General features: G+C 37.9%; 3 protein-coding genes across 4 annotated transcripts in view; 2 read left to right on the top strand and 1 right to left on the bottom strand.

Annotated features, from left to right (window-relative positions):
* The window catches only part of emg1 (EMG1 N1-specific pseudouridine methyltransferase), a 2,825-nt gene extending 198 nt beyond the window's left edge, over positions 1-2,627 (bottom strand). Inside the window, exons 1-5 of the mRNA XM_039805256.1 lie at positions 2,418-2,627; positions 2,182-2,283; positions 658-799; positions 317-525; positions 1-233 (exon numbers count right to left, since the gene is read on the bottom strand). The exon at positions 1-233 is cut by the window's left edge and continues 198 nt beyond it. Of these exons, the coding sequence (XP_039661190.1) occupies positions 120-233; positions 317-525; positions 658-799; positions 2,182-2,283; positions 2,418-2,567 (717 nt within the window). The 5' untranslated portion in view covers positions 2,568-2,627 and the 3' untranslated portion in view covers positions 1-119. The remainder of the gene's footprint in view (positions 234-316; positions 526-657; positions 800-2,181; positions 2,284-2,417) is intronic.
* A 381-nt stretch (positions 2,628-3,008) lies between these two features.
* On the top strand, positions 3,009-10,083 carry nop2 (NOP2 nucleolar protein homolog (yeast)). Its single transcript, XM_039805242.1, has 16 exons — positions 3,009-3,141; positions 3,974-4,086; positions 4,215-4,257; positions 4,337-4,401; positions 4,787-5,094; positions 5,374-5,578; positions 5,699-5,898; positions 6,113-6,202; positions 6,586-6,673; positions 6,800-6,940; positions 8,260-8,399; positions 8,489-8,578; positions 8,701-8,823; positions 8,926-9,023; positions 9,123-9,259; positions 9,348-10,083. The coding sequence occupies exons 2-16, from the start codon at positions 3,978-3,980 to the stop codon at positions 9,782-9,784; spliced, it is 2,274 nt and encodes a 757-aa protein (XP_039661176.1). The 5' UTR covers positions 3,009-3,141; positions 3,974-3,977; the 3' UTR covers positions 9,785-10,083.
* Positions 10,084-10,663: 580 nt separating this feature from the next.
* On the top strand, positions 10,664-15,882 carry ing4 (inhibitor of growth family, member 4). 2 transcript variants are annotated; one of them, XM_039805254.1, is made up of 8 exons: positions 10,664-10,789; positions 11,251-11,322; positions 12,429-12,595; positions 12,712-12,826; positions 12,940-13,051; positions 13,183-13,327; positions 14,907-14,968; positions 15,129-15,882. In XM_039805254.1, exons 1-8 carry the CDS (start codon positions 10,687-10,689, stop codon positions 15,166-15,168), a joined length of 816 nt encoding a protein of 271 aa, XP_039661188.1. In that variant the 5' UTR covers positions 10,664-10,686; the 3' UTR covers positions 15,169-15,882. The 2 variants fall into 2 exon arrangements, with proteins under 2 accessions (XP_039661188.1, XP_039661189.1); XM_039805255.1 differs by lacking the exon at positions 10,664-10,789 and adding an exon at positions 10,828-10,928.
* Positions 15,883-15,890: the final 8 nt, after the last annotated feature.

The raw sequence follows: 15,890 nt of genomic DNA on the forward strand, positions 1-15,890 counted from the left end.
TGTAGTCCACGCAGCATCACTGGTGAAATGGACATCATATCCATTCCTAGTCCATTAAAAAAAGTCCATGTACTCTACTGTCGCTGCCAGGTGTACAACAGCAGTTTATTGACTGTTTGTCACACGACACCCCACACTTCCTCGAAAGCAGAGCACATCTTGGCACAGGTCAGTGCCGCAGAGAGGGGGTAGTTACTGATGGACACCGTCTTCTCTGTGTAGTCCACATTCACCTAATAAAAGACAAAGGGATAAGTAACACAGATATTTGATACTTAAAGCATTGAATCCGCTAACATCGAATGCCATTTCTCACCGCTCCATGTGCAAATGCTCCAACCACCACTGCAGCTGGTCCCTCTGGCACCAAAGACCGAGGACAGACAGCCTCTTCAGCAGCAGAGAAGGAGGTGGATATGCGGGGGCAGCCTGGAGGCAGGTGGTCAGACACTGGGTTTTTAATCATCCTCAGAAGCTTCTGAGGACCATCCGCAGCCCTGACACTCAGCTTGTGCAGCAGCTGAACTAAAATACAAGAAGAGAAGAAAAAATGAGGGGGGGGGGGTGTAAGACTGGCTGCTTTGTACCTTACCTACACAAAGATAAAAGTAACATATCTAGTTTATACACAGAAAACATTTAAAGTTCTTAGTTTACCCATAAGGCCACAGAAGCGAGTGAAGGTTCTTGGGATGCGGGTCTGTGGGTTGATCTCTATTAAGGCATTTTTCTCTGTGTGGATGTAAACCTGCAAAAGGCCTGCCCTGTTCAGTGGACTGTCCATCAACATGAGCAGACACTGGTAAAAGGAAATAAGATACTTAAGTTAAAAATGATTCAACTTTATAAAAGAAAAAAACATAAAAGATACAATATAATAAGCAGATGCACCAGTTTTTTGTAGCTCATGCTTGAGGTAATTAGTATTTTCTTTTAACATGACTACTACTATTATTATATTATTATTAATAGTTTCATCCAGTGAAAAATAAGAAAAGTTGTACAATTCAACAAATACTGGCAGTAAAATTGCATTGATACCACTACTGCTTTAAATAGCAGATATGCATTGAAAACAGAAAATTGAAATTTGACATTATACTATATTGGTGCATCTCTAACAGACTAACCCACAGGCTACATGAAAATTTAAATTCACTGCAGGACTCAAACATGACTTCCAAGACAATATTTTTAGTAGATGCAGAACAACACTGGAGATGTTAAGGTTGAGATCTACATTTTATATTTAATAAACTAAAAACTAATAAAGTGCTCTCTGATGAATAAACAATGTAATGGTGACACTGTTTCTATAAGGGCACCACTGCCTTCTTGTTAATCTATGTCTGACATACAGTATAAGCCTATACTTATTTCTATGTATATGCTGATACCAAAATATCTGTGATGAGCAATGTCAGCACACGATTCCTGCACTTTTTGGGGTTGTACCCACAAGGTCGAAATCATTAAGTCTTTTTGGACAAAAGCGTCAGCTAAATACATGTTGTGGTGGAATTTCCTGAAACACCATGTAAGATGAGACAAAGGGAAAGCTTAGACTACTTTGGGTCATTCATAGGTCAAGGGACGAGAATATTCAGCCAGTTTCTAATAACCAAACCTTTTCATGTATGAATAGGTTTGTCTACAGAGTCAGGGAGTCCAGACAGCTGCATGATTAGGAAATGTTTTCTTTCAGGACTGTCTCCTTTTGGAGGTCAGTGGAAACAGTGAAAGGGGCCTGCCACAGTTTCTCATGCATCTCAGAACTAGGCTTAAGGTGACCATCTTTTGTTTTGGCGCCATCGATATCTTGGCATAAGACAAACTTGACAGCTTGGTCTAGAGACACATGCATCAGGAAAAGGCACATACTCAGAGTTGAGGACGACACCGCAGAATAGCACATCGTGGTTAAACTGTACTGTCTACCTTAATCTCCTCGATTGAGATCAATAAATGCTTGTGTGTAAAACATCAAAGTCTCCAGAACCTTCATGTATCCAGAAGTTAAGCTGCTACTAAGTTTTACATTACACATGTAGAATCGGCCATGATTAAATAAACCAATCATGCTCTTCATTTTAACGTTACATAAATGTGACTATAGGTCATCATCATGACAGACATAAGTGAAGAATACAGTTGTACATACTATTCTAAATGAGTGCTTACCTGATGTGTGATGTCTGGTCTTATATGTCCCGGATTCCTTCCACTTTTGACGATCATATTTTTGTGTTGGTCACAGTTTAACAGCTCAAAGGTTTTTCCGACCTGGGAAATACAAAACATGTACTTATTGTATTAGTTAGCCCCAATTTTAAAGATATGGTCACTTATGTCACTTCCACTCGTAGCAGGTAGGGGCTGCATCACAACAGCACACAAACACGACCCTGACGCTTTACCTTCACTGTTTCTAACGATGCTCCCTCCAGAATAACAACCAGTCTCCTCTCTGCCATACGGTCGTGCAGGCTGCGGAGATGTTTGGCTGGTTTTGGTTCATATTCGTCCAAATGTTCAAGACCACGCTTCTTCTCATTAGGAGCCGCCATGATTCCTTCCTTCAGCTGGACTGTCGCGGAATGTGTGCGTCACGGCTGAAGTGCGCGTTCACGAGTGGGTGCCTAATACTAATAATAAAACCATAGACAGTATATAAATAAGTGCCTACTTTCGCTAACTAACGTTAAGTTGCCACACTGCTAAGTGATAACTTTTGGTTAATATCTGGCTTTACTAACGAAAACATAGTGGAAGAGTTAGATGGATGGGAAACTAGTTAATTTATTGTTAATTTACCGTTTTTGTTAATTGACTATTGGCCAGATGGGATGATGGCGGAAAAAGCTTCGCGGCTGGTCAAAACCATATATTGTAAATATATACAGTCTATGGTCAAAACCAAAACCGTAGACTGGTCAAAACATCCTTTGGTCAAAATCTCCAACACTCTTGAGCATGGGCCAATCCTAGCGCTTGAATGCAACGCAGTGCGTGTCTTGCTTTACTTCACTTGTATGCGCCGGATGCTCTTCCACAACGTGTTGAAGTAATCTCACGTGTGGGTTTTTTTTTTATCTCACACCGTACAATCAGAAGTTGGGTCAAAAAGACACGGATTCATCGGTGAGTATGTGGAGAATTGTTGTTGAGCTCATTAGGCAAATACTCAGTCAGGCAGTGTAATAACCGATGTCTGTATATTAACTTGCAAACACGACATATTGGACCAACTAGCTAACTGTTCTGTCTAACTGGTCGTCACAGCGTTTTCTGCCATTTCTGTGTCACTAGCTACATAAGTGTTTGAACGCCTTGAAATTTAACATTTAGGGTAGCTATGTTCCCATGAATGTAATTTTGAATTCATATGAAGTAGGCTACCATAAAACTATTAGTAAATATTGTGATTTGAGGCCTAAAGTTACCTCATGATCACTTTTAAATACTATACCTATGGAAGTGTTTATGTCAATGGGTTTAAGTATTATTATTATTATTATTATTATTAGTTTATTTTACCATAAGAAGTTAAGTGCAGAATGCTGTGACTTACTGTATGTGTACATATATGTAACAGTTGTGTGCTTCCACGCAAATGCATCCCACTAACTTACAGCACAACATGGTCTCAAGAACGCAGAGTGTAAGAGTGGAATCTGTTCGTATACACTGACATTGTTATTTTACACAGGTTTTTGGAAAGATGAAACCATATTTTTCTCTGTTTTTTGAATTATTATTTTTTGGGGCATTTTTAGGCCTTTATTTCCACAGGACAGATGAAGACATGAAAGGGGAGAGAGAGGGGGAATGACATGCAGCAAAGGGCCGCAGGTCGATGTCGAACCCGCGCCCGCTGTGTCGAGGAGTAAACCTCTATATATGTGCGCTTGCTCTACCAACTGAGCTAACCCAGCCACTTTTCTCTGCTTTTCAAAATGTCTGTGTAAATCAGAGTCATGGGTCGGAAGTTGGATCCCACTAACAAGGTGAAGCGAGGACCGGGGAGAAAATCCAGGAAGCAGAAAGGAGCAGAGACTGAGTTGGCCAAGTTTATAACTGATGATGGTGACTATCAGCTATTTATAAAGACACACATCAACTGTGGAAATCTATACTATAAAGTTTAACAATAATTCACAACTTTGACAATGATTATGGCATTTTTTTACAAAGTTTTATTTTTTTGTTTGCAGATGAAACTGCACCAAAACGCCTCTCGAGTAGAGGCAGGAAAAGGTAAAAGTCTGACTGATTAGACAACATGAAATACTATCCCTCTGTTGAAAAGTTGCTCATTCATGTTGTTATTTGACAGAGCTGCGAAAAGAGTCCAGAACTTGAAAAAGCCTAAAGATGCTGCTGAGGAACAGCCCAAGAAAGGTAACTACATCAGTGTCTGCTAAGAGCAGAGCTGCTCTGGGTCCTCCACACGGTGACTAGACACCAGTCCTATAATGCGAATGAGGAAATCGGGGAATTGTTTCAGACGATGTTTCCGGACATCTGAAGTGTTTTTTTTTATTTTAATTTTTTTAAAGTTGTGATACAGGGTTTTAAATTTCATTCATAATGGTCATAAATCTGACTTGGTGAAACCTGCAGAAACCCTGTTATACACAAGTGCCGATAATTACAATCCAGCACCTGCAAACAAGAAAAACATAAAATAGTCACACAATGTTTGTAATGTTGTTGCCAAAGTAGTTATTTGTAATCAATCACAATATATACATGGCATTTATTGTCTGGTACTTTTTCTCTAAAGGATTCACTGATGAGAACAGTAAATGGTTGAAACCAGCTAAGAAGAAGCGCAAAATTGATGAACCCGAAAGTGAGGATAACAGTGATGAACACTGGGAGGAAGATGATGATGAGGAGGAGGAGGAGGAGCAGCAGCAGATGAAGAAGGGAGGAAAAGACCAAGGAAAGAAGGGTGCCAAATTAGAAATGAAAGAAGTGGAGGATGATGATGATGACGATGATGATGATGATGAAATGGTTGACGACTACGGTACACTTGATGACGGCAGTGGTGAGGAAGCAGTGGAAGAAGAGAGTGATGGAGAGGAAGTATGTGAAATGATTCTACTATAACCTTTTTACCATCCACCAGTTTGTTGTTATTCTGTATTCAAGACTGGAATTTTTACTTAAAATGGTGATTCAAATGTCTTTTAAAATTAAAAAATTGCTAATTGCAAATTTGCTGATAGAATCCCTGATTTCACTTCACTGTTGGTGTATTTAACCGTGCTATTGGATGTTGCAACAAAGTATTTTTCAAAGTTTAAGGGTGGTTAATGTGGTAAACATAGTTGGTAAGATTTTGTACTTTCCTTTTTTATTTAGCTTCTTCCCATTGAGCGTGCAGCCAAGAAAGCAAAAAAGCTGAAGGAAACCATGCTAGAGAGTGATGACGATGATGAGAAGGAAGATGATGACGAAGAGGAAAAGAAATCAGAGGCTGACATGGATGAGGAAGACACCGTACAGGCCAACATGGATGAAATGGATAAATTTAGGCTACCTGGTGCAGAGGAAAGCGAGAGGGAAGGTGAGTAACTAGTTTATTTTTTTTATTTTTTTTATTTATTTTTTTTACAATGAGATTCTTTTTAAAGCAGCACATTGTTTTGCAAGAAGTCTAAATCCTTTTTCTTATTGACATTGTTAGGCATCATGACTCTGGACCTGAAGACAATCCATCAAAGAATAAAGGACAACATTGATGTCCTTTGTAATTTCTCAACAAAGAGGGAGGAGGGGAAAGAGAGAGCAGAGTACATCTCTCTTTTGAAGAAGGATCTCTGTACTTATTACAGCTACAACCACTTCCTTATTGAGAAATTAATGGACCTCTTCCCTCTTTCAGAGGTGTGTGCCTTGTTTCTCTCTCCCTGTAGTACCAAAGACAGCACATTGTGATTTTCTTCTCATCATGATCAGAACTGATTGATGTACACGGTTTTAATAGTTTGAACATGTGGCTGTTGTCGAGACCTGATTGAGTGTATGTGTTGAATTAATAGATTTTTTTTGACTGCAGTTTTTTTTTTTTTTTATTGTTTTTATTCCTTTTTGCTTACAGCTGGTTGATTTCCTCGAGGCCAATGAAATTCAGAGACCTGTCACTATCCGGACCAACACACTGAAAACAAGGAGGAGGGATCTTGCACAGGTACAGTAACTGCTCGGGGTGGAAGAGATGGATGAAATGGCCATTTACAATATTTTTTTCAAATGTCAAAATTCATAATGTGCTTCCTAGTATGTCTTGTAAGTCGACTTACAAAAAAGCACAAATGAAGTAGTAATATAATTTATTCGTTTTTCGACAGCACTATGAGGAAATAACATTGATTTAATGCAGTTAACAGAACAAAAAATAACACTCAGAGTTGCCTATTCAGAGAAAAAGTGGCTGAAATAAATAGAAGAATATTCAGATGAAAAGATACAAATGTCTGGCTTTATGGCGAGAATGTTATTAACCCAGAAACCACCACTGAACACAAATGTTGAACCTATGTTGAACTCTGTGGTCTGTTTTTCCTTGTTTAGGCCTTGATCAACAGAGGAGTGAACCTTGATCCACTGGGGAAATGGTCTAAAGTGGGTTTGGTCATCTATGACTCCTCAGTACCTGTAGGTAGGTGTCAGCACATTCAGGTCGACGATTTTACTTGAGCTATTAAGGATCTTTTATTGGAAAATATCAGAGGCTGACTGTCACATCACAAGCTTTAACTGTAACTCTTTCCATGTTTTAAAAAAGGTGCAACCCCGGAGTATCTGTCTGGTCAGTACATGCTGCAAGGAGCCTCCAGTTTTCTGCCCGTCATGGCGCTCTCTCCACAGGAGGGAGAGCTAGTGTTAGACATGAGCTCAGCCCCAGGAGGCAAGACCACCTATATTGGTAAGATGTGCTGCAGTTATATATCGTTCTACTAATGTTATGTTGCATTTCAATCTGTATAATGTAGACTAGGGCTGCAGCAAATGATTATTTTCATTATGGATTAACCTGCTGATAATTTTCTCGATTCGTGGATTGACTCTGGTTTTGTCTATAAAATGTCACAACATTGTGAGTAAATACCATTTATAATTTACTAAACCCCAACAGGATGTTTTTGAATTCCTGGTTTTATCCAACCAACATTCCAAAACCCAAATATATTTTACTGCCATGTATGACGATAAAAAGTAGGGGTGCACGATTCAGAAAATGTCACGATTCGATATTGATTTTTAGGCTCAAGATTGGATTCTGAAAAAAAAAAGATTCATAGTATGTAAATGTAGTTACTTTTCCCATGTGATTGCAGTAGACATACAATTCAAAAAAGAAACAAATTAAATGTAGTTTGATATTACTTATATGTCTTCATACAAAAATAAAAACTTGCAACTAAAAACTGGAAAGTGCCAAGCTTTGGCCAGCTTTCAAATACATTTAATTCAAGTATAAAATAAAACTTAAATAAAAAGAGCTTCTCGTTCAGAGTTCGGTGGGAGTTTAGAGCATTGAAAGTGAGTGCGTTGGTTGACAGGCATGCTGGGTATTTTAGGTTGTTGTTCGTCCATGTCTTTTAATGTTAATCTCTGGGTCATGGCATACCGTGTGAGTTCTCAAGTTTGTGGTGTTTCCAAAATACTTAGCTTTCGCTTCCTCCTTGTTCCGTCTTCCCCTCAAGGTTATAAAAGCCGAAATGTGCCCAAACTCTCGCCTTCAATGAGGATGGAGCAGGTTGAATAATTTCTGTGAGGTTTTCCATAGTTTGCGCCGACTAAACTACTTCTGCTGCACTCGTTCTTCTTTTGATTATAGTGTGCCCAGGCGTCAGTGTGAATTCGGCGCAGCGCCATCTATGGGAATGGCGAGCTTAACTAATTTTAGGACAATGGTATGCGCGCCATTACAAAACGGGAAAAACAAAATTAAATATGAATGTTTGGAATTCTATGAATCGATTTTGAATCGGTAGAGCTTGAATCGCGATACGAATGTGAATTGTTTTTTTGGGTGTTTTTTGCACACCCCTAATAAAAAGCATAAAATTATTACATTTGAGAAGCTGGAACCAATGACCGAAAAATAACGTAAACAAACTTTAAAATGAATTAAATATCCCAATAGCTTTGTTTCAAGTGCATTGTAAAACAATGTAAGCTTTTCTCACATGCTAGTTAAATTATTTTTTTTAACGGCGTATGTGAACGTTCCACCCTCAGCTCAGCTGATGAGAAACACGGGGACGATTGTGGCCAATGACGCCAACGCTGACAGATTGAAGAGTGTGGTGGGCAACGTCCACCGTCTGGGCGTCACCAACACTGTTATCTGCAACTACGATGGAAGGCAGTTCCCAAAGGTATCTTTTATACATCTGCAGAAAAACATTTATCTCTGTGGTCTACATTGACTCTAGAGTTTTAAAGAGCGTACTGACTTTGCCTACAGGTGATGGGTGGGTTTGATAGAGTGCTGCTCGATGCTCCGTGCTCAGGCACGGGAGTCATCGCTAAAGATCCAGCTGTGAAGACCAGTAAGGTAAAACACCATTCACTGTTAACGTATACACTCATACAGATGTATACTTTTGGTTTTAAATAATGTAAAAAATTATAATATTTTTTTTATCATCACCCTCCACCCCTCCTATTTCTTGACAGGATGAGGCCGATATCCAGCGCTCTGCTCACTTGCAGAAAGAACTGATTCTATCTGCAATTGACTCTGTCAATGCAGAGTCCCCCACAGGAGGATATCTGATCTACTGCACATGTTCAATAATGGTATTTGTATTGCATATGCAACAAGTTTATTCTTAGGTTTACATGTTCTTTGTGAGTATTTAGCAGACAGGTTTGGGTATTGATCAGAATGTCATCCACCAGGTGGAGGAGAATGAATGGGTTGTGGACTACGCTTTAAAGAAAAGGAACGTCAAATTAGTTCCCACTGGACTTGACTTTGGCAAGGAAGGCTTCACCAGGTAAATAAGATAACCAATGGGTTTTCACATAGTGGTAGAGATATTGAAAGGCCAAGTACTCTGATCTTCAAACCTAAAAATGTTTTCCCATTCTTTCAGGTTCAAAGAACGTAGATTCCACCCTACTCTGCGACTGTCTCGCAGATTTTACCCTCATTCTCACAATATGGATGGATTTTTTGTGGCCAAGCTGAAGAAATTCTCCAATGTAATTCCAACTGCACCAGCAGCAAAAGGTAACTATTTCTCTTACAAGCACATGCCATCTTTTATTATGATAGTTACCCTGTTTAAAAACAACTCATCCTGTGTTTATTTATGTAGAAGAAGAAAGCGCAGATGCTCCTGAGGCGACAGCTGTAACAGACTCACCTGAAGAGAAACCATCCAAAAGTGGCAAGACAAAGAAGATTGTCCCCGGCAAGGCAGGCGGCTTAAAGAGGAAAGCCCAAGCCAACGGAACAAATGCCAAGAAAATGGCAAACGCCAAGCCAAAAGGCAAAAAGGACTTATCTGCTGGACCAAAAAAGGCAAAGGTCGCCAAGATGGATGGAGAGACTATGAAAGGGACCGAAGCCAAGAAGCCTGCGGTTAAGACAGCTGATGAAACTAAAGTGTCAAAGGCTGACAAAAAGGAAGGAAGCAGATTTGAGAAAAAGCAAGGCAAAAAGAGAAAAACACCAATGAAGGCAAAGGACAGAATGGGAAAGAATAAATTCAGAAAGTTGAAGCATCTGTTGGGAAAACAAGGCGGAGAGTGATGGTGTGTACAGCTTGATCAATTGTACTAATTGTGTAAGAGCTTTGTTGAGCTTCATTATGGATCCAGATCCCTTCAGCTAACCAGTGTGTACGCTGTTGTCATTCAGAGCAGCAATTCTGTATGTCAGTCAGATATTATTTGTAATGCCTGTGTACAAATTAATTACACTGGTTATGTTCTCTCTCCCTTTTTTTATTTGTTCCAGATTACTCATGTTTGTCTGTTGAGCTAATTGCAGGGTGGGACAACTTCCATAAATCTGTGGAATATAATAAATCTTTTAAGATATCTTTCTCATCACTTGTTTGATTCATCATTCATCAGTGGGAAGTTTTACTTGTCTTTATAGTACATCAACATCTTCTGTTTGTTTGATGGGTAGAGTGCTAAATGTATAAGCCAGCTATGGTAAACACTTTTAGCCTCTAATAGTTTTTGCTTAACCAACTCTTATTACATATTAGACATCAAATGTAGTTTGACTAGTCAATTTAGTTATGATTAGTCCAGTTACAGAATGAGATATCTACACTTTGACTAGTACTAACTCATTTTTTAAACCTCCAAATTGGTATCTTCAAATTATAAGTAGTCGGAACGACATTGAAGGTATATGAATTTGATTTCTGACTAGTCATAATGTAAACATTCAGATCTTGGAAAATGTAATCTGATTCTAATATACACTTCAATTGTTCAGTGTTAGAATGTAATAAGATCTTGAATTGAGTTTTGACTGGTCAGAAATACACTGCAGATATCTTGAATCATGTCAATTTTAAACATGTTAGAGGGGCTTTCCGTATACCAGCTAGTATTGATTACATTTATTTAGTTTTTACTTGAAAAATGAGTTCCACTTTGAATGGGTATTTGTGCTGGAAATCAGTTTTGTCAAGAATGTGGAAACAACCAATCAGATTTTTCCATTTCGGACCGGAAGCTGTGTTGTTTACATTTTCTAAGATGGCGGCGGGGATGTATTTGGAGCATTATTTGGACAGTAAGCTGTTTAAAATGCCTTAAACATGTTGGAAAACATTTCAACCTACTTAGGTCGTTTTATGCCTTGTCTTTCGTTGTGTATTGTAGCTCCTGGACAACCCGCGTGCGGAACAGAGTAATTTAGCCGTTTTCTATCGGTGAGCGGGTTTAGGCTCAGTCTATTTGCTGGGATACCGCAGCGCCGGGAGAATGCAGTTTGAGATGGCACAGTACACATACTGTACAAGCTGGGCTGATCTAGTTTAAATTAATTAAACAAGAATATCGGTTGTCTTTGTGTCCCTTGCTGTTTATTGCATTTCGTGTGGATGTTAGTTAAAGCGCTATCGGTAATGGTAGCCAGAGGATCATCCAAGGCACATCATTCAGATAGCTATCCTGCTTGTATTAACGTTACCGTTTCATGTTGATCTCACTGAAAGCGGGTTTAAACTGTTGTCTCCCCTTCCACAACACCAGGTATAGAAAACTTGCCCTTCGAGTTGCAGAGAAACTTCAATTTGATGAGAGATCTAGATCAACGCACAGAGGGTGAGAATAATGAACTGTGTACTTTAGTGTGAATTTTAACAATGGATTGATGTGAGAATGCATTTCAGCTGTACTGTTATAGAGACCTGTTAAACGTACTATGTCACCTATATATATATATATATATATATATATATATATATATATATATATATATATATATATATATATATATATATATGGTTGAACTATGAGATCTATGCAGTGGTTTCCAACCTGGGGGTCTGGGTCCTCAAAAGGATCCCAAGGAAGGTCTGAGGGGGGTCACAAGATGATGTGAAGACAATTATTGCTCTCTTTAATGTTTTTCTTTTCCTTGTGACTTTTTCAGGTCACTGAAAATCCTTCAAATAAAACAATCCAAGACGGAGAATCATTCTTTGATTGAAGTCACAACTAGACATTACTTAATTTGAAATGGGCTGTACTCAAAATACTGAAAAAACTTTTTCATTTAACTTTTATATTAATGTTCTGAATGTCCAGTGCAGAAACTTTTAAAGGGTCACCACCAGCCGAAAAGTTTGGGAACCACTGATCTTGAGTTGAAAACTAGTACATACTCCACAACAGTGTGTAAACATTTTCTAAAGAACAACATTGTGGTAATAGTTGACTTTTTTCAATTTAGTATAATAAGTTGTAAGTGTTATTTTAATATTAGCCATTATTCTAGCTATTTCCTGTATTGCTCAGTATGAGCTGTTCATGAATGCTCGACAAGAAAACAGACACCTAATATATTTTGTTTGAGATTAACAATTTTTTATTTTTTAAACAACATACCAAACATACAATTCAGCATACAACATGAACATATCCTCCACCCTTCGTCATCACCACCCACCCAAACAAAAATCAAGAAAAGATGACTCAGTAACTACAGTATTCCAGACCATACAACAAAATAATAACAAAATCGACAATAAACCAAATAAACATATGTATAAATAACACAATATTGAAGTATATTGTCATTGCAATTATTTTCTGTATTTTTGAGAGGTATTCTTTTTTATTTTCAGCATAAGTTTTATCCCATTGGTAACATTGACATAACAGTTACAATATGGTTTTAGAAGTTTTACTCCTTGTCTCTGCTTTAGATCTAAAGGGACAGATAGACTCTCTGGCTAAAGAGTACACAGCCAACGCCAGGACTCTCTCCTCTGAACAAAAGCTGTCCATACTAAGACAGATTCAGCAGTCTTACAGTAAATGCAAGGAGTTTGGAGATGATAAGGTGCAACTGGCCATGCAGACCTATGAGATGGTTAGTATCTTAGAAATAATCAATGTTTTACATTCATATGTAGGTCATATGAGTGGAAACACAATTGATAGACCCAACATGCCACAATCAGTCTGCTGAAGTTACATTTTCTGCAGGTCGACAAACACATCCGGCGTCTTGACACAGACCTGGCTCGGTTTGAGGCTGACCTGAAGGAAAAGCAGATCGAGAGCACCGACTATGATTCCACCTCTAGTAAGGGGAAGAAAGGTGTGTGTCCATTTTATTTGCTTAATATCTTTTAATGTTGGGGTATTATTATTATTATTTAGGGCAGCCAAAACCATAATTGGTGGAATAATAAAGTGGTTGTGTAATTCCAGCTGAAACCAGACAGAAGGAAAAGAAGACGGCTAAAACAAGGTCTAAAGTTAAGAGTTCAGATGAAGATGGCAGTCCCAAGAGTGCACAGAAGAAAGTCAAACTCCTTCAGCCGTATGTTGTGCATCACATTTCCAGCTTGTGCTGGCCATGTGTTTACTTTTCATGTTTGAAGTTAATAATTGTTAGTCAGTTTTATGATGATACTCCCATTCTCACTTTCAACACTTTTTCCCCATCATCAGAGGAGAATTCAACAGCCCTGCCACCAACTTTGGGAATGTGCACCCATCTGATGTGCTGGACATGCCAGTGGACCCCAACGAACCCACCTACTGTCTGTGTCATCAGGTCTCTTACGGCGAGATGATCGGCTGCGACAACACTGACGTGAGTTTTGTTTTATGGCCCTCTTAAAGATCTCAGTCAGGGGTCACATGAAGTGCCTTTGGGATTGTAATTTACCCTTTATTTATTTTTATGTTTTTCCATTAAACAAGAGGTTGGGTTGGGACTTAATATTTAGTTAGTTAGATTTAGTTTGAGAATTTAAATGTGGGATAAACATTTAACATAAGGCTTTACATCAGTTGCATTTACTTTGGGATAAACAGCAATAGCAAGTTGTTGTTTTTTACACAGGGGCAATTCAGTGTGCTTTACATAGATACAATCAAAAAGGAACACTCATTTATAAAATATTATTAATAAAAGAGAATAGAAAATAGGAGAAAGTTGACCTGAGCTCACAACATACGCATTGCAAATACAAGTACAGAAGCCACTATACAAAAATACCAACAAAGAAAGTATGTAATAAAATACAAACAACAATTCTGTAGACACTTATGGTTAAATACACTAATTAGAGACAGTTGTGATTATTACAATAGTTGTTATTGGGGCATAATATTTGTACTTTTGTACAAACAAGAGTGTGTTTATGGTTTTCCCTGTACTTTGTAGATTCTGTATCAGTATTTCCTACTGTTGGTTAGTGGCATTGCCTTAAAGTCTATAATCATATTTCTACGGATGGAATATTGTAAACATTACCAAGAGCAAGATCCATAAGCAAAATAATGAAATGTTTTTTATGAAGAGAAAAGGTGGAGGTGGTTTTGGTATAGATATGTACTAAAATGCTTTATTGTGGCATTTCGCATATAAAAAAATAAAGAAAAAACAATACATCTTAGAACACAAACAAACACATAAAATGCTACTTCAATGAGACCTTTAATGTGAATGGCCTGTCCAAACAACTTATGATTTAATGTTTGTAAATACCACTAAAGTAACACAAAGGTCAACAACAATGTATTTTTATGGCACAGGCCTGGAATTTAGAAGATTTAATAAGAATAAGAAGATTGAATAATGTTATATATCAAATAGAAGGGCACTCGGAGAGCGCAGACCTCTGTCAAGGCATGTCCTATCTCCTAATAGTCCCTAAAAACACATACGTGCACTTCAAACCTGAAATTATCTAGACATACCTGGTGGAGATGTATGTTAGAACGCAAATGTCCGAATCAGTTGGATCGGACATGAAACACTCTTTACCCTGCCAGCTCCCTAGTAAGTAATGTTAATTACTATCTCACAACGTTAACAAAAGTGAAAAATAATTTGTATATTCGCCCCATGATTTGGATCGCTCCAAAATGTGAAGGGTTCTTCCTTGGCCTATGGTACACCCTTCCACCAAGTTTCATGAAAATGTTAATCACAAATGAAGAGGCTTAAGAGTCCTGCAGTCTAGTGCCTCTTCCTCTGTGGATAAGGTCACAGATGACAGAGTGAGTGATTCATAAGTAGATGCCACACCACACATACTGATGTATCTCCTTTGAAAGATCGATTTTGTTTGTAACCGTGTGTTTTGAATCATTTTGTCTCGACTAAGTGCTCCATTTGCAATGGAATTTTTAACAGCACATCCTCTTTTTTTTCTTTACTCCAGTGCTCTATTGAGTGGTTCCATTTTGCTTGTGTGGGCCTGACAACCAAACCAAGAGGCAAATGGTAAGAAACTCGAGCTGTACTATCCTATTTTCTTTTTTTTCCAACTTTTTTTTATTTAAGTACTATCCTATTTTCATTGTGCGCAATACAAGTGTGAATTGTTACTTATTCAAGTCAGTCAACTAAATGTTTTTGCTGTGCTTTTTTATTCATCTGTCAGGTATTGCCCACGATGCTCTCAAGACAGAAAGAGAAAATAAACACCTGGAACAAAAGGTGGACACTGATCAGATGGAAAATGAGAAGAATATTTCTTCATTAGTTACTAGATTTTTTGTTTCTCATCCTCCTTAACATTTGGTGCTTTTTCTTTTGGTTTATGTAATTTGCCTTGGCCTGATGCAGTGTGTGAAGGAGCCAAGTGGTTACAAATGTATTTAAATATTTTTTTTTTTTATAAACTGTTAACGATAATCTTTATTTTTTTTGTTACCTTTGGTGCTCTTATTGTGATTTCTTTGTTTACATTTTGTTTTACTAGTGAATAATAAACACTAAAACAGCCCCCAATGGTTTAACAGTCCCAAGTTGTCACAATAATTTATACTATATTTACATGTACAACTACAAAATAAAAAATAAAAAAAGTATTTTCTCTGAAAATAGTTAGGCCATGTATACTTTTTTGCTTTGTTGTATGGTTAGTTTCTTGTGCTTACGCCTTGGAACACTAGTTTTATGTTTTAAGTAAAACAAGAGGGCAAAAGAACATGAAGACAAATGCTGCATCCTGACAGTATTAGTCATCTGTGGGTAGTGAGTTAAACCATTTCATTTTAACATTTGATTGAGTGCTGTATAGAAAGTAAGACATTTTGTGAAAAGTATTGTCATTTCTGTAGCTGAAACATTGGTACAGTGGAGAGGGGGTGATTGTGTTGTCAATCATTTGAATACAGCTACTACCTCAAAAACCTTGGCT

This window comes from Perca fluviatilis, chromosome 7, assembly GCF_010015445.1.
Source record: "Perca fluviatilis chromosome 7, GENO_Pfluv_1.0, whole genome shotgun sequence".
Classification (NCBI taxonomy): domain Eukaryota; kingdom Metazoa; phylum Chordata; class Actinopteri; order Perciformes; family Percidae; genus Perca; species Perca fluviatilis.

Bases quoted from the DNA above. Each gene is read 5' to 3' on its own strand.
- nop2 (XM_039805242.1), top strand. From the start codon at position 3,978: ATGGGTCGGAAGTTGGATCCCACTAACAAGGTGAAGCGAGGACCGGGG. The intron at 4,258-4,336 runs GTAAAAGTCTGA...GTTATTTGACAG, and splicing joins TCGAGTAGAGGCAGGAAAAG to AGCTGCGAAAAGAGTCCAGA. The intron at 9,024-9,122 runs GTAAATAAGATA...CCATTCTTTCAG, and splicing joins GGCAAGGAAGGCTTCACCAG to GTTCAAAGAACGTAGATTCC.
- ing4 (XM_039805254.1), top strand. From the start codon at position 10,687: ATGTGGAAACAACCAATCAGATTTTTCCATTTCGGACCGGAAGCTGTG. The intron at 10,790-11,250 runs GTAAGCTGTTTA...CCACAACACCAG, and splicing joins TTTGGAGCATTATTTGGACA to GTATAGAAAACTTGCCCTTC. The intron at 12,596-12,711 runs GTTAGTATCTTA...CATTTTCTGCAG, and splicing joins CCATGCAGACCTATGAGATG to GTCGACAAACACATCCGGCG.